This window comes from Leptodactylus fuscus, chromosome 1 (genome assembly GCF_031893055.1).
Source record: "Leptodactylus fuscus isolate aLepFus1 chromosome 1, aLepFus1.hap2, whole genome shotgun sequence".
Classification (NCBI taxonomy): domain Eukaryota; kingdom Metazoa; phylum Chordata; class Amphibia; order Anura; family Leptodactylidae; genus Leptodactylus; species Leptodactylus fuscus.
In genome coordinates this window covers 57,056,205-57,080,971 of record NC_134265.1, presented here as the reverse complement: position 1 = coordinate 57,080,971, position 24,767 = coordinate 57,056,205, and the positions used below count along the sequence as shown (strand labels likewise).

Below are 24,767 nucleotides of genomic sequence, written 5' to 3'. Positions count from 1 at the left end.
ATCTGTAGTAGCAAGTTTGCAATTACTGGTGGAATTTCCAAAGTACCAGTATTGATAAACAGAATTACTGTACAAAGGCGAGGTCAGGGCTGGCAGAGTTCCAACAACTTAATATGATCAGGACATGCAACCATCCAAAGTCAGAAAATAATCTATGTCACATAGAAAACAAGACACGAAAGAGTCAATGTACCTTGGTGCTCACAAAGGTGTGGTAGTTCTGAGTAGGTCTGCATAATAATACCATAGGTGATAAGCAACAGGCTAGCTGACATGAGCCTATATCTTTGAAGAAGACCTTTCACGTCCTCATAGATGTGCGGTATTAAATACCACTAGAAGCCGACAACACGCTCTACCGGTATGAGCACTAGTTCTGGAGATATCAGTGCCATTACATTCAGCACAAATATCTCCCCACTGTCAGAAGGACGGGCCTTACAGCCTAGTGTCATTGCTGGGCTGTGAAGAATGGCTTCTCCCATCCAGACTGTGCTCTTCCATAAACTTGTACCGTAAGGGGGGCATTTCTTACAGACCTGTAATGACACTCAGCTGTAACCTCCTGACAGTGGGGGGATATCAGTGCCAAAATTAATGGCTCCAATATCTCCAGCACCGAGGCTTATACCAGGAAAGCCGACCACGTTGCTCTCTGTCACTCACATCTCCCCTCCCAGTCCCCGCCCACACTCTCCTAAGCCACTACAAGCCCTGCCTTCTCCCAGCATCTGTAACACTAGACTAGGGAGGAAGGGGTGCATACAGCGCTCTGCCGGTGTGTGAATGACAGAGGAGAAGACAGAGAACAATGGCCGGGTGCTCCAGGGAGCGGCAGCGGTTCTGTGCAGGTAGGGTTGAGCAATCAGGATCGGAATTCCGTTCCTGATCTTTTTTAGGCGGCATCAGAACCTGATTGCGAAATTTACTCGATCGGCATCTGATCTTTTCCGATCCCGATCACTCAACCCTAGATAATACTGGTCTTACATGGGTAACATAGCAGTGAGGTCTATATACACTCACCGGCCACTTTATTAGGTACACCATGCTAGTAACGGGTTGGACCCCCTTTTGCCTTCAGAACTGCCTCAATTCTTCGTGGCATAGATTCAACAAGGTGCTGGAAGCATTCCTCAGAGATTTTGGTCCATATTGACATGATGGCATCACACAGTTGCCGCAGATTTGTCGGCTGCACATCCATGATGCGAATCTCCCGTCCCACCACATCCCAAAGATGCTCTATTGGATTGAGATCTGGTGACTGTGGAGGCCATTGGAGTACAGTGAACTCATTGTCATGTTCAAGAAACCAGTCTGAGATGATTCCAGCTTTATGACATGGCATTGCATTATCCTGCTGAAAGTAGCCATCAGATGTTGGGTACATTGTGGTCATAAAGGGATGGACATGGTCAGCAACAATACTCAGGTAGGCTTTGGCGTTGCAACGATGCTCAATTGGTACCAAGGGGCCCAAAGAGTGCCAAGAAAATATTCCCCACACCATGACACCACCACCACCAGCCTGAACCGTTGATACAAGGCAGGATGGATCCATGCTTTCATGTTGTTGACGCCAAATTCTGACCCTACCATCCGAATGTCGCAGCAGAAATCGAGACTCATCAGACCAGGCAACGTTTTTCCAATCTTCAATTGTCCAATTTCGATGAGCTTGTGCAAATTGTAGCCTCAGTTTCCTGTTCTTAGCTGAAAGGAGTGGCACCCGGTGTGGTCTTCTGCTGCTGTAGCCCATCTGCCTCAAAGTTCGACGTACTGTGCGTTCAGAGATGCTCTTCTGGCTACCTTGGTTGTAACGGGTGGCTATTTGAGTTACTGTTGCCTTTCTATCAGCTCAAACCAGTCTGGCCATTCTCCTCTGACCTCTGGCATCAACAACGCATTTCCGCCCACAGAACTGCCGCTCACTGGATGTTTTTTCTTTTTCGGACCATTCTCTGTAAACCCTAGAGATGGTTGTGCGTGAAAATCCCAGTAGATCAGAAGTTTCTGAAATACTCAGACCAGCCCTTCTGGCACCAACAACCATGCCACGTTCAAAGGCACTCAAATCACCTTTCTTCCCCATACTGATGCTCGGTTTGAACTGCAGGAGATTGTCTTGACCATGTCTACATGCCTAAATGCACTGAGTTGCCACCATGTGATTGGCTGATTAGAAATTAAGTGTTAACGAGCAGTTGGACAGGTGTACCTAATAAAGTGGCCGGTGAGTGTAAGTGTTAATGCAGAGTTACTATCAATTCACAAATATTAAAACCACATGATAAAAGTAACTATGGCAACGGCCTGGAACATTCATGTACAATTAAAATGTAGCTCCTTAGAAAGAGCAGGATCACTGTATATAGCACCACTGTATATGAACCGACCTCAGCAAGTACATGAAATGCCACAAGTCACTGCTGGGAAATAAGAAATATGTCAATATAAGTAAAGCAAATAGTATTCAAAGAGAAAACATTTTCGCTGGATTTTGATGCACACTGAAAAAGTTGGAAAATAAAATTCATAGTTTGCAAAAAAAAAAAAAAAAAAATCCAATAAAATCTGAATGCAACACTAGCCATACCTATAGGGGTCACCTCTGTAGAAGGTTTACTGGTCGGCGCCCACCATCTTTGCCCTGATGTGTCCATGATCTTCTGTACGGACTGCGTTCACGAGAAGTAGTGTTATGGATTATTAAAATTTGTAGGACAATGCTCAATAGAAACAAACATGGACTCGGACAAATGCATACGTTTATTTAGTGTGGATTATATCGTAAGAACAGAATATTTTTTTGGGTCTGTATGTATTTACACTATTTTGTGGATTTTGGTTCAAATAATACTCAACCTGATAAATTTGCAAGTGTTTGCACAGATTTACTGTTTATAGATAGCACATTTACTAAATCAAGGTGCACAGGTTTGACTTCTATGAGCATGCTCTGTGACTCTTGATGCCATGGTCAATACTGACACCTTTAATCATGATCAACATGATCATGGAGTGCAGATGAGTTGTCATGGTAGCCTGACAATGGTCCCCCATGGCTGCCATGTCAGAATTTAGATCAAGACATGTCAGCAGCACTATTTTGCCAGCAGGTATAACACACTGCAATACATATGCTAAAATTGCTACTTCTGTTCATCCTGCCTCACAAAAAAGGAATAAAAAAGCAATGCAAAAGTCATATAAGATAATCCTTTAATAGTCCCACATTGGGGAAATTTCAGCATGTTACAGCAGCATAGTAATACAGATACAGGATAATACAAAGTAATATATTACAGACGTAGACACACATAGCTGAGAGGAGAAGATATACTAGGAGTCCATAGCAGCTAAGGAACGGAAGAGAAAGAAGGAAGACCTCATGGTCATCGTCATAATCATTAGTTCTCTGTGCGGAGTGATCTTTGCTTGGTCTGATGTAGATTATACAGCCTGGTCGCGGTTGGAAGGAAGGACCTGCAATAGCGCTCCTTCTCACACTTGGGGTGAAGCAGATGGTCACTTACAGTGCTGCCAAGTGCCATCAAGGTCCCATACATGGGGTGGGATTTGTTCTCCCGCATGGAGCTCACCACGGACAGTGTCCTTCTGTCACCCACCACCTGTACTGGGTCCAGGGGGCTCCCCAGGACAGAGCTGGCCCTTCTGATCAGCCTGTCAGGACTATTTCTGTCCCTGGTTGATATACTGCTCCCCCAGCAGGCCACACCGAAAAAGATGGCTGAAGCAACCACAGAGTTGAAAAAGGCCGTAAGAAGTGGCCCCTGGACTCCGAACGCCCTCAGCCTCCTGAGCAGGTAGAGTCTGCTGTGATCCTTTCTGTGCAGCGCCTCCAGGTGGTAGGCCCAGTCCAGTTTATTGTTGAGGAGCACGCCCAGGTACTTATAGGTCCTGACTATCTCAATGCATGTCCCTTGGATCTCCACCGGGTCGGGGCACTTCTCCGTTTACTAAAGTCCACCACCACCATACCCCAAAGTGATACCAAGTCCACAAAAAAAAAAAAAAAAAAAAAAAAAGAACTCTGCTGATGGAAAAATATATAGATTTTTTTTTTTTTTTTTTACATTTTTGTCCAAAAGTGGAACGGTTATAAATATTTGTCATCACTGTATTTGTCCTGATCTACAAAATGTCATTTACACTGCAAGCTAACAGTGCAAAATTTATAATATAAAAATCAATGGTCAAATAGTGTCTTTTTGTACAATTTCCCCACAGAAAGCGTTACAAGAAAAAGAAATAGATAAAAACCAACTTATTCTGAAAAAAAGCACAAGCCCCTAACGATCTTGTAATGCAATTAAAAAAGCTTACTCCTAAAGGCCCAATGTAACTGGTCATTAAGAGGTTAAACTGGTTATCTGGTCATCGCTAGTTTATGTGTTTATTAGAGATGAGTGAGTATTGTTCGGATCAGCCGATCTGAACAGCACGCTCGCATAGAAATGAATGGACGTAGCCGGCACGCGGGGGGTTAAGTGGCCGGCCGCCGTCAAAGCGGAAGTACCAGGTGCATCCATTCATTTCTATGGAGCGTGCTGTTCGGATCGGCTGATCCGAACAGTACTCGCTCATCTCTAGTGTTTATCAATGGAGTACTGCACTGGGAAGCATGCCACGGGAAACGCACAGCCCACCCACATTTTTAATACGTAGCCCAAAAGTGCAGGGGGCCGCTAAGGACACAAGATGTTTCAAAAGCATTTTCACAAAAATTCATAAAGTTACTGCAAATGAAAGGGAAAAATGAAAAATGTTAGTTTAGTCAAACATCTAATATGCCCATGAGGAGTCATTGGTGGGCCCCAATAAGTTTCTGTAAAAAAACAAAAAAAAAAAAAAAAAAAAAGTTTTCCTTTTAGAGACCCATTGGTATCTGTATTATGAGGAATGCTGACAGATTTCAAGGGGTCTTACATATGGATTTTTTGTCAGTGGCAGTTTTACCTTTGGAGCTGAGCAATGTACCCCAAAGGAGGCCTCCCTATAGGTTTACTTGGTTCACGTATAGGAGTACGCCACTCCTGGCCCATGACCAGCTGTCATTGCCTGTATCTTTAGTGTTACTTTTTTGCCGGTTGCTTCTTTTTCACAGCCTGCGTCAATTCACTGTTTTGAGGTTCAAACACGTCATAAAAGATTTGATCTTCTCTAGAATGCTCTCGAATGTACAGCAGATCCTCCACAGGGTAGATGTCGTCCTTTCCTGACCAGACTGTGAGGCTGTACCTGCAATGAACCAATTGTTATTCATCATCAGTCCCTGCATTATAATGATTCAAGAGGCCTCAATCCAATACTGGTAAAACACTGCAAATATAAATCTGGGACTTCACTATTCTATCAGGGCAAATACTAAACCAATCACTACCTGTACAATTTATGGATCCCTGGACCTCAAAGCAAATCTCTTCTGAACTTGCTCTTACTGTATATGTATAATTTGCATTACTATTTATTAGTTTTTGGCACAGAGGGGACACCAATAAATTCAACTGCCCCTGGGATACATTGGACATCTTCAGACTAACTGGTAAACCATGTAAAACAATGACAGTAACTGGCTTCTTAATCTAGGTCCTTAATTTTGGTTGTGATAGAAGGTCCCTATTTAGTTCCAATATTAGATTTAAAGGGATTTTCCAATCTCCGTCTCAGCAGCTTTGCCTTCTCTCTCTTCTTCTCACATCCTGTATTCTTCAGCAAGCTGGTGGGCGACTGACTGTTTGAAGGAGAGGACACTATGAAGTACCTCACTATGTATAGACATTGCCTTTACCATGAGAGCTCATTTATTATGATTACTAGATATCTAATAAAGATCAAGTAATATGCACAATAAATGTGTATTACATTACAAAGGTTTGGAGCGAAAAACAATCTTACATGCCGCAGAGTAGAGGACAGTAAACTGAATATTATTTTTGTGTTTACACAAACCCACTGCAATCATGGAGTGAAGACTCAAACTGAACAGTGAAAAAAAATTAAAAATCGAGCAAAGAAGAGCTAACAAATAGTACCCGGCTGTGTTCACTCAATTTAACCATAGCTAGGATTTTCTTTACTGCACCATAGATTTAGTTGGCTACCCTGGCTCAATACCTTAAAACCCTGGGTGGCAGAGAGGCTTGTTGGTGTCCTCCATAACATTAAGCACCCAAGACATAAGGTCTCCCTGCCATGTTTCCCAATATTCACATATGCATATAGTATAGGTCAGAGGTTCTCAAACTTATTTTGTCTACCGCCCACTTCGAGAATTAATTATTTTCTAGCGCCCACCCAAATTTTTTTACTTTACTACATCTTAAGAATCACAATCGCAGTCATTATGTTAATATTGGAGCTTACTGCCATCTATGGTACAGTTTGACAACTTTTGGACAGGAAATAGTTACTGTCTAGTCCCCTAGATGGCGTAACACGAGGAAACGCGCGTTAAGCATAAAGGAGCGGTAAAGTTTGTGTTAAAAGCAAAAAAAAAAACAATTTTAAAGGGGTAGCCTCATGAAGCTTGATCTACCTTCTAAGCTGCCTAAAAATCTTCTTCCTGTTTGCTCGCGTCAATTAGCCCCGCCCCCAAATTTGTGTGTAGCTCCGCCCACCACATAGCGTGATCCTATGGGATGACTGAAGGGCCTGTGATTTCATCAAAAGGTCCTGTAGACTTGGATTTACCATGTACGGAGTTTCCTAAAGGACCTGGCTCCTCTGCCCACTAGCAGCCTACTCTATATAATAAAGCTTTATCCTAGTGAACAGAGAGACCAGGTCCTTTAGCCCAGTAGGATTTAGACTGCTTTATATAAGAAAGCAGCACTTATTCCACACACCCCCCTCTATCTCACAGCAGGGAGCTAGGTGATGCGTATGTGATGTGTATGTGTGGTGCAGACACAGGCTGGCTCCGTACACTCAGCCCCCCCCCCACACAGCAGGGAGCTACGTCATGTGGCTCCCTCAGCAATGAGCAGGGGGCCAGGTGCTAGTGTCCATAATGAAGTGAATAAAGTAAGATAATGGACAAACAAAGCAGTTTTGCTGAGGCAGTGTATTTAGGAAAAGTCTTACATCCACATTAACAAGCAGTATAGATAGGATCATTGTTATGATACCACCCCTTTAAATTAGCCATCGCCCCCCTAGACCGCTTCAATGCCCCCCAATCTTCTCTGTGTCCTTTACTGCCCCCCTATAGGCCTCCAGCGCCCACAAGGGGGCGTTATCGCCCACTTTGAGAAAGACTGATATAGGTGAACATGTAGATAGCTGCAGATACCATTAAAACATATGTAGCAATATTATTGTACCTGTCCGAAGTCTGCAGCAACCACTGCAACTGAGGCCATGACTGTCGCACCAAAGCCGCCCTCACTGGGAATGTCACAGGCTGGCTCAGAGTTTTACAGATGTTCTCCATTTCCCTCACCATCTCCCAGCTGTAGCCTGAGGGGGGGGGGAATCATAAAGCAAAAAATATTAAAATTACTAATAATAAAAGCTGTAAAACAAGATTAAAAAAATAAATAAATAAATCACAAAAGGAGGAGTAACAGAAGTGGACCTTTTATCAAATCCAGTTCTTTTCTTCCTGTATTAGGTGGAACTCCACTGACTGTAGATTAGTTGGAACTTGCACTCTAGTCCCCACCATTCCTGAGCAGTCAGTGCAATTAGCTTTGGTGCCTAATACAGATAATTTGACTCCACAGCTCTTCTTGGCAGTACATAGTCTGAGTGGGATCCAATTTTGGTTAGACTTAAAAAAAAAAAAGTTAGACTTCAAAATAAAATGATAAATTATACAATTATTTAGAAGATATAAATTATTACATATACAGTTTGCAGCTTATTTATATTCATAGAAATTCGATCATTAGCGTTTTTAGGGAATTGGAGAAGCTTTACTGCAACTCTGTAAACATGGCGGTCAGCCATTTATAATGGAGTAAGAGTCAGAGTTGGGCTATGGAGAAATAGAGGTGCAACAGTTGGTAGTTTGGCCTACTGATTCCACAGCCATGTTGTCAAGTAGGTATCCTCGTAGAGGAGTAGGCAGGGTGGGCATAAAACTGAGGTGTCCAATCAGAGCTCAGAATCATGTCTCCTTGTTTGCTCTAACCCAAAACCACCCATTTGACAGTAGAAGCCTAACTGGCATATCAGGCACCAAAACTGCACTGCTTGCTCAGGAATGGTGGGGGTAGATAGCAAGATCCAATTGTGCAAGAATCAGTGAAGCTGTACCTATTAAATGATGCAAAGAACTAAAGTTGGTGGAGGTGGTGAAAGGTCTTCTATAAGTTCTTGAACAAATATAAAATATCACAATGAAGCAAACACTACAGATGTGGCAAAAGATCCTCAGTTTTCATAACCATCAACTCAAAGAAGAGCAGGTTCGTTGTCCTTCACATGACACAAGCTTTATGCTCCCAGCGTCATCATGGACGACAATTTCACCCTGTTCTGCTCCTTACATGAAGGCCATTCTTTGTTCAGATGCGGCAGCAGAGGACAGGCATTTACGCCTCAATGATAAGTATACTGGAAATGGAATATGTACTGTATTTATCATAGGAATAATGAAATTCTCTGAATGTAAAAGCAATCACATCATTCAGCGATGGAACAAACAGATCTTCAGGGTCAGCTCCACTTACGTCTTAGAAAGCCTGCAACGGGCCAGGAATGAAGAGGATAAAGTATATAGTAAAACACAGTATAAGGATTGCCAAGTGTAATGAGAGGCCACACTGTCTGTAGGTTATTTAAAGGGAGTCTACCAATACCAAAATTGCCTCTAAACCCCTTATATGCTGCTGCAGGGCTGGTTAGAAGCATTAGAGCTACTGAGAAATTCAATTTATTTTCTGTTTGGTGCTCTCAAAGTGGGGCTACACCTATCAGGGCGGCAGCCACTAAAGCAAATGGTGCTCCAGCTGGCACGGCCCCGCCACAAATAACTAATGCATATGGAATAAAAGTTGGTTTCTCAGCAGATAATTGCATAGTGACACTAGAAAGGCATGTCACTAACCAGCCCTCCAACACCTTTAGGCAACAGCCCCAGATTTTTAAAGATTTTACTGTAGTTTTTATTGACCCAAAGTCAAGAGTGGCTAGAAAAGGAATAAGAAATATATCGAAAGCTCCCGTACTCCTCACTTCTGTGAAATACACTTGTGGTTTTGGCTCAAACAACTGCAGCAAAATCTGCAACATAAAAACAAACAAACAAACAAACAAAAAAAAAGAGCAGCTTTTCCACAACACAGGGCCTTAGTCTACATTCATCACATTTTTTTCTGCAATGTTTTTAAGTGTGTTTTTTCTTCCCTTATTAAATCTATAGGGGGAACACAAATATTTTTGCAGGTAAAATTTACATTTTTCCACAATGTTTTTTTCCTGCAATGTGTGGAGGGGATTAGCCAAAATCTCATTCACTTTGCTGGTACTATAAAACACAGTGTTTTTTTTCTGCTGCTTTACCACAGTAGTCAAAAACAATGCGTTTCCGCAATGTGTGGCCTCAGTCTATAAGTGGTTTTAGTGGTAGCAGATTTTCTAAGTTCCTCCACATCAAGCTGAACACACATTAGGTGGGATTTATCATACTCCTATACAGTTTTATTCTGCTGGATTCCGCACCATAATCAGCCCCCTCTGTGTTGCTCACATGGGCACAGATTATGGCGCGGAATCCACGTCATAATCTGTCCACTCACAATGGTGGTCTATGGAGATGGTCTATGGCTAGCAGCATTTTGCAGAAAAAAGAAGCAAGCTGCCCTTTCTTCAGGCGGAATCCGCGGCTAATTCAGCCGCGGCGTCCGCCTCGCGGCAGCACGCTCCATACTAGGCTCATTCATTTGGGCCTACGTTGGACCAGAGTGCCACGACTGTCGCAAATCACGGCAGGCGGATTTTGGCCATATTTTGGCCCCCCGTGTGAACTAAGCCTAAGAGGAGCTTTACCACATCTGCCTGACCCAGGCTGTTAGCCATTTATGAAGGACCCAGTCAGACTGTGGAAAAAATTACGTTATAGTTATAACCTTGTTCTCTCCCTTCTCCGTCTAAATATTCGAAATAATTACGCCTTTAATTAATATCTTGTCTGGAATACTTAATCTGAAAGCAAATTTCGAATGTAGATTTAATCCTATAGGGACACTTTTTGCTGTGCACAATTTATAGACTGAGCACTTGTTACTATTTATGTCACTTTTATTATTATCCTTTATAAACCAAAGGGGTTTTCTGGCCCTAAATTGATTTTTTTTTTCTTCCCCTATCAGTATGTCTTTGTAGAATGGGAGTAAATCCATGCAAACATGGGGAGAACATACAAACTCCTTGCAGATGATGTTCCTGGCGGGATTTGAACCCAGGACTCCAGCGCTGCAAGGCTGTAATGCTAACCATTGAGCCACCGTGTTACCCCTATCAGTATGTCTTTGTAGAATGGGAGGAAATCCATGCAAACACAGGGAGAACATACAAACTCCTTGCAAACGATGTTCCTGGCGGGATTTGAACCCAGGACTCCAGCGCTGCAAGGCTGTAATGCTAACCACTGAGCCACCGTGTTGCCCCTACCTAAATTGAATTTTCATACTGATAAAGGATATAATACCAGTATATGGTCTGTTGGGGTCTGACACTGGATGGCCAGCGCATGTAATAGGATTGGCACAGCCCCGTCCAATGCATATTGATGGTTCCGGTGACTCGCAGTGTTAATTGAATAGGAGTAGTGCTGCACGTAACACCCATCCACTTCCCACACCCGGAAGCTTCTAGAACAAATAATCTGTACTGGGATCCAGGTGCCTGAACCCAACAGATCACAGGATATTTTGGAGTTTTTAGGTCCACAAATGAACTCACCTGGCCTGTAAACATATAACAGAATAATGGTGGATGTACCAAGCACCTCGGTGGTGATAACTGTAATATATACTATTTATACCTTCATTACTCTTGTCCGGATGCCAAGCAGTGGTCCAGCCCAATGATAAAGTAACATCTGGGAAGGAAGAGGTGACAATCTGAAGAAATTCTTTTGCATCTACTCCGACACTTCCACCAGGCCCAGGAAGTATGTCTGCATTTATCCAAACAGGTTGATGAAGTTTATCCTTTATTGCATCCAAGATCTTCATAGAAGGAGGTACAGCTTCCAATCTAATAATAAAATACATAAATGAAGGACATGATGACAGCACTGGGTGCAATAAGAGAATTGACAAATAAAAAGTGTCACGGGCACTCTAGTGGTGGAGACTGGCTAACTCACCATGCTCCTCCCAAATGTCCTTTTCAGCTGGATGCAAAGCAACCATGTCAAAAGGAAGGGGGTTGAGATGTTGGATTTCACCACATCCAAATTTTTTGTTGAGCTACCACCAAAGGTGTTTGCCAGCGGCTTACTCTCATGCATGCTCAGAGACGTCGGGTCAAGTGTCTGGCTGACAACTAAAGTGTGCAGGAAATGAAGCAGAAACTAAAAGGGGTCAAGGCCACTTATGATCGTGATGTTGGCTCCAGGGTTTTTAGTCGTTCAAAGTCTGGTGTGCTCTTTAACCCAAAACAGATACACCCCCAATCGTGCAAAGAACTTAGGGACCTCCCCCCCAACAGAATATTTATAGTATATTCAATCGATATGCCAAATACATTTATAGTAAAATACTTCTTTAACAATTATCTTCTTGTAACAATTACCCTAGAGGCGAGAATGAATAGTGTCGTAGTCATACATCAGTAAGATAAAACATGACAGCTATTAATTGGAGAGGGATACGTCTTCCACAGATCGAGCCGCGTACCCTGAGCGCACAGCGCATGTTACCCACAGGACTTATCTGTCCATGGTAGAGAGGATGATGACATCTTAACAACATGTTCTACAAAAGACGACTTTCTATGAACGGTCATTCATGTATACACATGAGACAATATGTAAGTTAAAGGGAACCTGTCAGGGCCATTTGGGACAGTAAATGACCCACAGGTCCTCAAGGACTGGGGGTTTAGTGTCCTAAATTGTCCTGTTATCATGCAATAAGAGGCTATATTAAAAAGGACCTTTCATGGTTTGTGGCACAGGCAGTTCTATACACTGCTGGAAAGCTGACAGTGTGCTGAATTCAGCGCACTGTCGGCTTTCACAATCTATGCCCCGGGTAAAGAGCTAGCGGTCTCGTTACCGTAGCTATTTACAGTCAGAAGGGCATTTCTGACACTCTGTCAGGACCGTCCTTCTGTACAAGCAGCGGCCAATAGCGCTGTGCTGTGTGAGCGGGGAGGAACGCCCCCTCCCTCTGCTCACAGTGCTTGTCCATAGACGAGTATTATCAGGAGGGGAGGGGGCGTTCCTCCCTGGTCTCAGAGCACAGCGCTGCTTGTACAGAAGGACGGTCCTGACAGAGTGTCAGAAATGCCCTTCTGACTGTGAAGAGCTATGGTACCGGGACCGCTAGCTCTTCACCCGGGGCACAGATCGGGAAAGTCAACAGTGCGCTGAATTCACCACACTGTCGGCTTTCCAGCAGTATATAGAACTGCCTGTGCCCCAAACCATGAAAGGTCCTCTTTAAAATGAAGTCTGATGCCCCTGGTGCCTGCACTGTTCTGCAGTGAAGTAGGGTGTGTACTCCCTGGTTTCACTGCACATCCGCCAAAGGTCTGGCGCAGGCGTGCTGAAGCCAAGGTGTACTCTGGTTTCACTGAAGAACTGTGCCGGCACCGGGGAAAGAACAGCTGCAGGGTGAGTGTAAAGCTTTTTTCTGGTTTTCTGCTGCGTCTCGCAATGTGGGGCCTTGGCTAAAAGGGATTTTTCCTGGCAAAAGACAATGATGAATAGGTCATAATAATAGGAATAGGTCACTAAAATCAGATTGGTGGGGGTCCAACACCCAAAACCCTGATCGATCTGCTGTTCTCAACAGCTGATACACAATGGATGGATCAGATAGCAGACAGCACTGTTCTTTGTGTATTGGGTGAACCTAGATAGGAACCATAACATTCTCCTGCGCCATTCTCTGTGAAGCAGCTGATCAATGTGGAGACACATTTGTGGGGCCTCAACAAGTGTGTGACAGGAATTTTTAAGCTTTTACCTGGAAAGTGGACAGCCCCTTTAAGTTAAAAGGCCTTCATCTAGCTCTTTTTGTATCAACCTCTGGTGGGCTGAAGATCAATCACAATGACAGGGGTTATCCAGGATTAAAAAAAATATATATCCGCTTTCAGAAAGCACTTCACTGGCTTTTTTGAGAATGTGACACCATGTCCATTGGTCACATGGCCATGATGCAACTCAGTCCCTAATGTCACTACCTGAGAAGAAGTGGACACATTGTGAAAGAAAGCAGATGTTTCCTGGATAACCCCTTCAAATTCCATCTGGTCTTGACATCACATGTATTGAGACAGAGGGGCAACTTCTAGTAGATTCAGATCCCAAGTGACATTTTCATACTGACTCCAAACCTTTACAAGACACCTACAGGTTCTGTATTTTCCTGCAAAATTATTATGTTCAGCCCACATCATCTTAATGTGAGGAACCAGTCAATGCACTAAGAAGTTTAGGGATAAGAACAGATTATCCTGTACTCTCTGTGCAAAGCTTTAAGAGGCAACCTATGAGTGTGAAAGGATGGAAGGTAAGTGCAGCCTACTGGCCTCATACAGTATAATAATGTCCTATGGCAGCAAGTGAACACGATTATTATATACTTTATGTTACCAACTCCCTGGGAAATGTTTGAGAAATGTTACATATAATCTGATTTATTTTTATCTAGATACGTTTTGTTCCAATCTGTTTCCCCTGTTATAGATTGTTGTGTATTTCTTTATTATTATGCTGATGTCTCAGACATTACTAGCTGATATGCAGATGCCGTAATGGATATTGCACAGGATCTCAATATAGAACCTAATGTTTTACAGATTTATTTTATATTCCTGTTTCTGGTATATTTTATCCTGAAGTGGAAAACAGTTACACAACTAAATGTGATTTTTTATTTTTATTTTTTAAATGGCAGCTTGATAGTTAACCACTTCAGTACCGGACCAATTTCTCTGGTTCGGGACCAAAATCATTCTCAGCTTTTTTGTGTTTGCGATTTTAAAGGCTGTAATATTTTTATCATTTGCATTAATCAACTAATTTCTGTGTCTTTCTTCAATGATACAGGGCTTTATTTTTATGCTTTTATTTTTGCATTTTTTTTATTTTTTATAAAACCTAAACATAAGAGGAGGGAAAACAAGTCTATTTTTTACTCAAAAAAAAAAAAATTGAATAACACAAGGTAGTACTAAAAGAAATTCATAAAATAGTTTTTCGTCTTTGTTACGGTAATTTTAGAACCTGTGATGAGGGCGTGGTGGTATTGGCATGTTGTTGTTTTTTTAAACTTTTCTATTCATTTTATTTTTTAATTTTCTACATTGCTTACCCATAAGCTCATAATAGACCTTTAGGGGCATCTGAAATATTTTTTTTTTTTTTGGGTGAGGTGCTGATTTCCCTGTAATTGGGGCTGATATCTTAGCCCAAGTTTAAGGAGGAATACAGCCTCCTGCCCATGACTGCTGAGCTGATTTGGGTCTTCTAAGACCCAGCGGTTCTAGTTGTCTCTGATCCTCGTCAGGAAATACACAGCAATTGAGAACTCGGGGACGGTAATAAAATTTCTGTAGGTGAGCTCCGGCTGTAGTAACATTCAGCTCCTCGTTTCTACAGCTGCACGACTTTGTACAGCTGCTTAAAACTGAAAGGATGCACTGGTACATCCTTGCAGAACAAGAGAGGGACCGCCCGGAAGTATATAGTCTATGGGCGGTCCACAAGTGGTTAAAGAGAATCTGCCACCAAATGTCATCTGATATAAGTCACCCTGAGCAGTTTCAAGTTTTGTTTTTCCAAATCTGTTCAGCCATAGTGGGGTCATCCATGGACGAGATCTCAATCAAAGGACAACAAAACCTTGAGGCTTCTTATCTAGGATCTGCACCAATATTTATTGCTTTAGCGTTTCCTCTTATATTGTGCACATGCTCACAGGGCACAAGAATATGGGCGCTTATTTACTGTGTAAGCGGCCATTATTCTTGTGGCCGCGGGCATGCGCACTTGGCTCTTCCTGAGGCCTAAAAGTTTGACCCCCAGCGCCAGAAGAAGACGCGTGAAGAGGCCGTTCCTGAAGAAGATGGAGGCGGTGCTGGAGAGTTCTCTCGCAGCATTGAGGATGCCCCAAGTGCTGTTTGAGTGCTGGGGCCTGCCCCCATTGCTGCGAGAGAACTCATTTGCATACCAATGAAAACCGGGATTTCAACCGAAAGGCAGCATGGAGAAGACACCTAAAGGTAGGAGAAGGATAGCCTTTCTTAAGGCTATTCCTACATGTGATTGACAAAAAGTTTGATTTTCATGGTAGAATCCCTTTAAAGCAGAGGATTTCACCTCAGTATGTCTGTAAGTATTCACACTGGGTTAGTTTCCCAGAAGTAAACTCTGTGTTCCTATAGTAGATGTGTATGTGCCATGTGTGTATGTGCCACGTGTATGTGCCATGTGTGTACGTGCCATGTGTATGTGATATGCTGACTGCCATCCTCACAGCTTTACTAGAAAGGATAATCTGTTACTACAAACAGCATCTGTGTCTTCTCGCCTGTGAGATTGAGCGGTTCTGTATGCAGTCTGTCATAATAAAGTGCGGGAGAGATAGGTCATGTTTAGTGATCGCTCTGAAATACATCCAAAATCTCCACATAAATAAGTTAGGTAAGAAAAAAACAAACAAATATAATATATAAAGTATAATAAAAAAAAAAAAGTCCCCATAAGAACAGAAAAATGGAATGAAAGCTGCTGGTGGACTCATCACACGATGGAAATAATGGAGACTGATAGAATCCACTCACTATAAAGGCCAGGATAGGCCATGAACATAAGATCTATAGGGGACCATCAGATGGGACCTTCACAGATCAGTTACTCCAGAACAACGCAGCTTGTAAGCATTACGGGAGCCATGCTGCTCACTCACCGTACTAAGAGAAGCAGCAGGTTTGGTTACTGCAGGGCCGTCCCAAAGATTTAAATAGGACATGGCCGCAATATCTAAACCAGTAGCAACAAATCCTACAGCAAGTAAGCAGTGCGATTCCCAGCATGTAAACATTACCTGCAGCTACGCTGTCCCAGAACAGATGATTTGAGGGGGTCTTGACTATCCTTACGATAGACCATTATTAATAGATACTGGACTATCCCTTTAAGAAAAAATGATGGTTCTTACGGCGAGCATGATGTTAGAGTAAAAGAGCAAAGTAAATCCTGACATGTCTCCTTAGAGACACAGTGACCCCCAATACAAGCGGAGTGACATCCCTCTCTGTACACACACAGGCAGAGCTGTCAGTCACTGGGATGGAGGGGTAAGCAGGACGCTCAATGTCTCCTCTAGGAGTCCTATTAGGATTTCCTCTGTTTTTTATTTAGAAACACAGATCCAAATCTGAAATATCTATAGCTTACAGATCTCAGCTGCTCTCCGTCTTATTCCCTGCGCTCAGACATGCTATAACAAGTCACCTGACAGGTACAATTGAAGTACATTATTGTGTTATGCAATATTAAAGTGATTTTTCAGGATGTTCAAGTACTAAGGGTGTAAACTGGTATAAAAACATCACTTCCTTCACTAGTATTTATCTTACTGATCCTCACCTTGACTCCTAGCACCAACTTGCTCTGCCCATCACCCCATTGTAGGACACTGTATGATGATGTTCTCTACATGGTATGCAGAACACTATAGCATCTCCGACACAGCAACACAATGTAAGCAGGCTACAATTGGCCACACTGTCACATGCTGTTATTATAGATATATTATAGATGATCTAATCCATCTTGCCCTTTAAGACAACTTACCTTTTGAAATCAAGCTTTATGCCTTTATCGCATGTAGCTACTTGGGCCAGCCAGTCCTGAAGATTTATGTCACTGTCAGTCGCAGGAGGATGAGCCATTATTGGTTCTCTATCTCCAGTCCCTCGAAGGAGAATGTCCGCCTCGATCATATGCACATCACCTGTGTAGGATACCCATGACATGATAAGTACAGACTCCATTACTCTTATAACCGACTCATGGCATCTGCTACCCCGGCCATGTTTTAGACATAAAACACTTAGATACATGGGAACTTACACGAGGCTTACTACTAACAATACTTATCCCCTATCCAAAGAATAAAGGACAAGTGTCTGTGGATGAGACCACTAATGGAGATCGCCAAGTATACCCATCTGAAGGGAAAGGAGTGGTTGTCAGGCATGTTCAACTCACTTGGGGCACTCCGAGACCCCTGCTCTAATGAACACTATGGCCCCATGGATCAGACACATATCCCCTGCCCTAGTTAGTTAGTGGGAAACCTCTTTGACTCTTTTTAAGGCTATATCCACTTTCACAACCATATGTAGAATAAAATGAAGCAAGTTTTCTGTAGGTCTCAAATAAAAAAACAAAAACTTACACAGTACCATGCCTACCCGTGGTTACAAACAAACCCTGTGCAATGTGCTCCTGCACTTATTCCTCCTTCCATCTGTCCCCTACTTCTAACCTACTAAATGTATTTAGGGAAGACATGGAAGAGGGTATGATGGCTCGATCAGAATCAAATCAAATAAAAGCTTTATTGGCATGTCTGAATAGACATTTGGCATTGCCAGAGCAAAGAGAGTGGTGGGTATGGTGGTGGTGGTGGGGGGTACGTTTGCAGTCTGTTACCATAGACACACAAAACAATATATAACTGCAGGCTGAATGGGAAAAAGCATTCTTTAGACCATTTGCCAAATTTATTGTAGTTGTTCTAATTTTACTTTCCTCTTTTAATACCTATTTTTTTTATATTTTGTGAGTCACATTAGGACACTTTTTATAAGCTTTTCACTTTTTTAGCCATGATTTTATGTCATATGTCTAAGAGAGCCACCTACTCTGTCAGGGCTATGTGCAGACTCAGCCACTCGCCCATATGAGATTCCAAGTAGGTACATAGTCATTGAAATCTACTCGACCTGTAACAGGCATTTATGTGCTTGAAGAAAAGTGAACATTGAACTCCAATCCACCATGAAGATGCGAGTGTCCAAGGAGTACTGATAACATCTACATGGAAAAACCAATGTATTTATTGTGACTGTTGTGTCTCACTTTCATTACATAAGCTACAGCCAAATTTACCATGCCTCCATAACCTTATTTACTGTATATACTCGAGTATAAGCCGACCCGAGTATAAGCCCACCCCCCTAATTTTACCACAAAAAAACGGGAAAACTTATTGACTCGAGTATAAGCCTAGGGGGGAAATGCAGCAGCTACTGGAAAATTTCAAAAATGGATATGTTTTTTGGGTGCAGTAGATGCTGGGTGCTGGGAAAGGGGAGGGGGTGTTTTGGTTGTCTGTCTGCGCCTTCCCCAAGCTTGAGGACTGGCTGAATATAGGGTATCTGCAGTGCTCCTATTAACTCCTTCCTGAGGGAAGAGGAGCACTGCAGAGACCCTATACTCAGTAGACCAGGCACTGTCAGACACAGGGATACCTAATGTGTATGTGTTTCAGAGTAATTTTCTACTTTTATATGTATTCTAGTTTCCCTAGGGATTTAGAACTTTTATTTATTTTATTTTTTTATTATATTTTTTAAAGCTTCTTTTTTTCCCCCCACTATTTTATACATTACTATTGCAGCTGGTCATAGAACACCAGCAAACAAAAAAAAAAAAAAAAAAAAAAAATTATTTTTTTTTTTGCTTGACTCGAGTATAAGCCGAGGGGGGCTTTTTCAGCACAAAAACTGTGCTTAAAAATTCGGCTTATACTCGAGTATATACGGTACTGATCAGTCTCTTACCAGACAACATTTTGTACCTACAGGTTCCTGGGATGTACATCGGGTACCGCCATGTTACTCACTCTGCAGAGCCTGCTGTAACTTCTCCTTGCTGTTTGTTGCATGCTCCCACCTTATTTCTACTCCATCTCTGGCTTTTATTAGATTCTTCTTTAGGAAATAAACCAATATATTTTCACTCCATGGACCTAAGAAAAGTAATAAAAATAAATAAATCATATGTGAGGCAGAGTCACAGGACTCAAGAAAAAGGACAGAGACCGGTAAAGCTATAGACATCATACACTGCTCTCTGGTTAGGTTTTCCCTCCCCAAGAATATGTTGGATAAAATGGTCAAACACATTCCTATTATGTATCCATGTAAATATTCAGAGCATTTCCAACCACTGTTCCCTCCAAGCTGCAACCTCTGGAACCGTTATAAATCATGCATAAGACCAAGTGTGTAGGCCAAGGCTCTCCTGATGGGATCTGATGCTCTGTTCTGTTCCTATGATTATAGAGCAAGTCCTATCCAGTTCCATCACATCAGAATGGAGCTGAATGGAACAGAACAAGCCCTTTCAAATCAATGGGGGATGGATAGAAATCAGTAGCTCTTGGACGTGCACACTCTGTTGCGTGCATGTAGCCTAGGTATATGATCACATGGTGGAAAGAGAAGAGAAATTTGAGGCTGTCTTCTACTTCAAAACCCTCTGCAAAAACCAAGCTGAATCAGAATCCCATGGAGATCATTGGGAGTCAGTAATGGACGCTTCTTTGCCATACAAAAACGCCCTGCTTGATCTTGCCACTGTTTCTGTGCTGTGAGGCCTTACGCTTGATAAGTCCCATTGTATGTGAAGCTATCCACCTGTGCAACGCCACAGAGACAGAAAGTTGAGCCTTTGCTTCAGCTTCCACCACATGTTCCACAGGGCCAAGGTTTTTTTGGTGGTACCCTTAGGGTGCTGCCATATTGTGCCCGTGACCACATACGTTTTACAGCTAATTGCCAGGATGCACCTGTACTTTCCCATCTGAAACTATGGCAAGTACAGATGCATCCTGGCAATTAAAGGGGTTGTCTGGGGTGTTTTTTGTTTTTTTGGACTATAGTGTATTGTACAGAAGGGGCGCCATAAGCAGCTCTTTACAAAGGTTTAGTCCACAGAATGGGTGCAGGCCCACTATCAATCATATATTTATGACCTATCCAAAACCCAAACAGCCCCTTTAACAGTAAACACATGCGGCTGGGGGCACCGTGTGGTGGCAGCGCCCTCTATACTACTTGCTACTACACAATATATACAGGGGGCAGCACGGTGGCTCAGTGGTTAGCACTGCAGCCTTGCAGCACTTTAGTGCTGGGTTACAATCCCGCCAGGAACAACATCTGCAAGGAGTTTGTATGTTCTCCCCATGTATGCGTGGATTTCCTCTCATTCTACTCCAGGTCAGTGTCCCGGCCAGTGTCCCCAGGGATCAACCACATTCCCCCATAACACATTTCCTCCGTCGGCGCATGGGCGCAGCCATGTCCCCTCTCCACACCGGCACCCGGAGGAGTCTCCAGGGTCGGCATCAGGTTGCAATGATAGCCGGGAGCCTTGCGCTGGCTCCCTGGCCTGTCACTCTTTCACCTCTATTGCAGCCTACGCTGTGTAGCCTGCAATAGAGGTGCCGGTGTTATGCATTGCATTACATAAAACCGGCGTTTCAATTGCAGTCTACCTGCCATAGGGTGCATGCACACTGAGTAACGCCGGGCGTGTATGAGAGCCGTACACGCCGGCGTTACAGCAGGGCTGCTGAACACTTCCCATTCACTTCAAAGGGAGCGCTCGTAAACGCCGCTGTTACGAGCGCTCCCATTGAAGTGAATGGGAAGTGTTCGGCAGTCTGCTGTAATGCTGGCGTGTACGGCTCTCATACACGCCCGGCGTTACTCAGTGTGCATGCACCCATAGGCTGCAATCGAAGCAAAAGACTGACAGGCCGGGGAGCCAGCACAAGACTCCTGGCTACCATAGCAACGTGACGCCGCAACCCGCCTCAATCTCAGGGAGCCGGCGATAACAGCCATCATGGCAGCGCCCATGCGCGACCCGCCGACAAAGTCGCGGGTAAATGCTAGTTTCCTATATGGGGCATATTCCCTACTCATACAGCTTATACCTAGTTATTGGGGATGTCTGATATCGGGCATATTCCCTACTTATACAGATAATATATTATAATAATAATAATACATTTTATTTATATAGCGCCAACATATTCCGCAGCGCTGTACAATTTGTAAGGTTCAAATACAGACAGATACATAACAAAGAACGTCATTTCACACAATGGGACTGAGGGCCCTGCTCGCAAGAGCTTACAATCTATGATGCCTAGTTATTGGGGGATTTCCTATATGGGGCATATTCTCCTATTTATACAGCTGATACCTAGTTATTGGGGGCACATTGTCTGATATGGGGCACATTGTCCTATTTATACAGATGATACCTAGTTATTGGGGATGTCTGATATGGGGCACATTGTCCTACTTATACAGATGATACCTAGTTATTGGGGATGTCTGAAATGGGGCACATCGTCCTACTTATACAGATGATACCTAGTTATTGGGGATGTCTGATATGGGGCACATCGTCCTACTTATACAGATGATACCTAGTTATTGGGGATGTCTGATATGGGGCACATCGTCCTACTTATACAGATGATACCTAGTTATTGGGGATGTCTGATATGGGGCATATTCTCCTACTTATACTGCTGATACCTTGTTATTGGGGATGTCTGATATGGGGCATATTCTCCTACTCATACAGATGATACCTAGTTATTGGGGATGTCTGATATGGGGCATATTCTCCTACTTATACTGCTGATACCTTGTTATTGGGGATGTCTGATATGGGGCACATCGTCCTACTTATACAGATGATACCTAGTTATTGGGGATGTCTGATATGGGGCACATCGTCCTACTTATACAGATGATACCTAGTTATTGGGGATGTCTGATATGGAGCATATTCTCCTACTTATACTGCTGATACCTTGTTATTGGGGATGTCTGATATGGGGCATATTCTCCTACTCATACAGATGATACCTAGTTATTGGGGATGTCTGATATGGGGCACATTGTCCTACTTATACAGATGATACCTAGTTATTGGGGATGTCTGATATGGGGCACATTGTCCTACTTATACTGCTGATACCTTGTTATTGGGGATGTCTGATATGGGGCATATTCTCCTACTCATACAGCTGATACCTAGTTATTGGGGGATGTCTGATATGGGGCATATTCTCCTACTTATACTGCTGATACCTTGTTATTGGGGATGTCTGATATGGGGCATATTCTCCTACTCATACAGCTGATACCTAGTTATTGGGGATGTCTGATATGGGGCATATTCTCCTACTTATACAGCTGATACCTTGTTATTGGGGATTTCCTATATGGGGCATATTCCCTGCTTATACAGCTGTTACCTAGTTATTGGGGGATGTCTGATATGGGGCATATTCTCCTACTCATACAGCTGATACCTAGTTATTGGGGATGTCTGATATGGAGCATATTCTCCTACTTATACTGCTGATACCTTGTTATTGGGGATGTCTGATATGGGGCATATTCTCCTACTCATACAGATGATACCTAGTTATTGGGGATGTCTGATATGGGGCACATTGTCCTACTTATACAGATGATACCTAGTTATTGGGGATGTCTGATATGGGGCACATTGTCCTACTTATACTGCTGATACCTTGTTATTGGGGATGTCTGATATGGGGCATATTCTCCTACTCATACAGCTGATACCTAGTTATTGGGGGATGTCTGATATGGGGCATATTCTCCTACTTATACTGCTGATACCTTGTTATTGGGGATGTCTGATATGGGGCATATTCTCCTACTCATACAGCTGATACCTAGTTATTGGGGATGTCTGATATGGGGTATATTCTCCTACTTATACAGCTGATACCTTGTTATTGGGGGATTTCCTATATGGGGCATATTCTCCTACATTTCAGTCCTGTCCCAATGCAACTCAATAACTAGTGTCACAGTGAGATGACATCGCCTCGACAACCTGGGAGATCATCGCACTGCCGCAGATCCCTGACACTTGTGCTGACAGCTGTAATGTCGGGTCAGTGTGTCCATCCTTACCGCGGCTTTTGTCCATATTCACACCCGGCTGCAGTGCACAGTACAGGAGGTAGTAAGTGACGAGCACTGCTGCGGTACCGCCAGCAATATACCGCACCCACCTCCTGTACCGCACTGATCTCCCCGTGCTATCCCCGCCGTACACAGCGCCCATGCAGATTAGTAGTGACAGGAAGAGGGCGGAGCTACACCGCACATGGAGGGTCACGTGAGCCTCTTCACTACACACAGCTTTCAGTGTGATGGCTGATAATAACATAGCGCCCCCCCGTGTGGACTGAACTGGAACTACACACACCGCAGAAAACAGCTGGAAATAAAGGCTGTGTGAACAGAGCCAAATACCTCTGTTTTCCAGACTTACTTACTGATATCAAGGAAGTATAATTGCAGATTTTAGGCGTGTGTGTGCGTGTGTGTGCGTGTGTGCGTGTGTGCGTGTGTGCGTGTGTGTGTGTTTTAGAAAGGTGTCTGGAAATGTTGCAGAGTAAGGTCATCCTATTGATATTGCTTACTTATATAACACCATTATATGTAGGTCTGTCCAGACATTGTCAGTCCCTGTCCCATATAGTGTCCACAATATGAATTCGCTGCCAGTAAGTCCTTTAACAAATGGACAAATATGTCTAGGATTTAGAAAATGAGTGGGGTTTGGGATACCATAAAAATCCCCCTCCTCTCCAATGTCGTGGAACGGTGTATGCTTACTTACCCACAGCGATAACCTGCCATATATGTCTGTGACTGTCACAGCCTCATAAGAGCAGATATGCGGTAAATGTGCCACCTCTGTGCCATATCTGTGCCATATCTTAAAAGTGGGGTTCCCCAAACCCCTGTTATAACTGCAGTGAGTGCAGAGTACAAACTATTCACCGCTCACTGCATTCACTTCTAAATGTCCTAGATGGGTATACAGGCCCTTCAGCTGCTTCACGTGAATTTTGGTTAGGTTTTTTTTTTTTTTTTTTTTTTTTTTTTTTTTTATATATAAACTGTTATCTGCTGGTGTAATGACCCCCCATTTACTTACTGATCCCCGCTAGTGCTTTCTCTTCTGCCCTCCAAGGGCCCCTGTATGTCTCACATCACATTACTGAACAGCATTAGATATGCAGTGCACAGAACCTCCTGGAGGCTGAAGGGGAAGCATGGACCCCAGAACTAATAATAGCTTATGGCTGGTGAACCACAAAAGATTCAGGTTCAGCAGAACCCAACATTTTTGCAATATTAGTAACAAATACTGTAGGGCCACTATGAGACATTATACTCTGTGGAAGAGCAACTGTGAAACATTATATTCTATGGAGAGCCCAGTGGGTCATATACTTGGTGAAGGGGCCACTGGGGGACATTATACTATGTGGGGGGTCAGTAAAGGGGATGATATGCTGTGCAGCACAGTGCATGGACCCCATGGACCCCATAGCTATAGGAGGTGCAGAAGTAGCAATCACTACTGGACCCTTGAGCCTCAGGGGCCCAAAGGCCTTTCTACAACATAAGACCACACGAGTATTATAGACAACACATAGTAAGTGACATGGGGTCCA

At 43.2% G+C, this 24,767-nt stretch overlaps 1 protein-coding gene across 1 annotated transcript; it reads right to left on the bottom strand.

Moving 5' to 3' along the window:
• Positions 1-5,024: 5,024 nt before the first annotated feature.
• Positions 5,025-23,384, bottom strand: FAM151B (family with sequence similarity 151 member B). The gene is made up of 6 exons (XM_075262432.1): positions 23,209-23,384; positions 19,071-19,196; positions 17,012-17,171; positions 11,018-11,232; positions 7,350-7,485; positions 5,025-5,265 (listed from the first exon to the last, which is right to left on the bottom strand). The coding sequence occupies exons 1-6, from the start codon at positions 23,360-23,362 to the stop codon at positions 5,100-5,102; spliced, it is 957 nt and encodes a 318-aa protein (XP_075118533.1). The 5' UTR covers positions 23,363-23,384; the 3' UTR covers positions 5,025-5,099.
• Between the last annotated feature and the right edge of the window lie 1,383 nt (positions 23,385-24,767).

Coding starts and splice junctions, on each gene's coding strand:
- FAM151B (XM_075262432.1), bottom strand. CDS start 23,362: ATGGGCGCTGTGTACGGCGGGGATAGCACGGGGAGATCAGTGCGGTAC. Junction 11,233..17,011: donor ATAAAGCTTGATTTCAAAAG/GTAAGTTGTCTT, acceptor TTTTATTATTAG/ATTGGAAGCTGTACCTCCTT. Junction 5,266..7,349: donor TTGCTGCAGACTTCGGACAG/GTACAATAATAT, acceptor GGTTCATTGCAG/GTACAGCCTCACAGTCTGGT.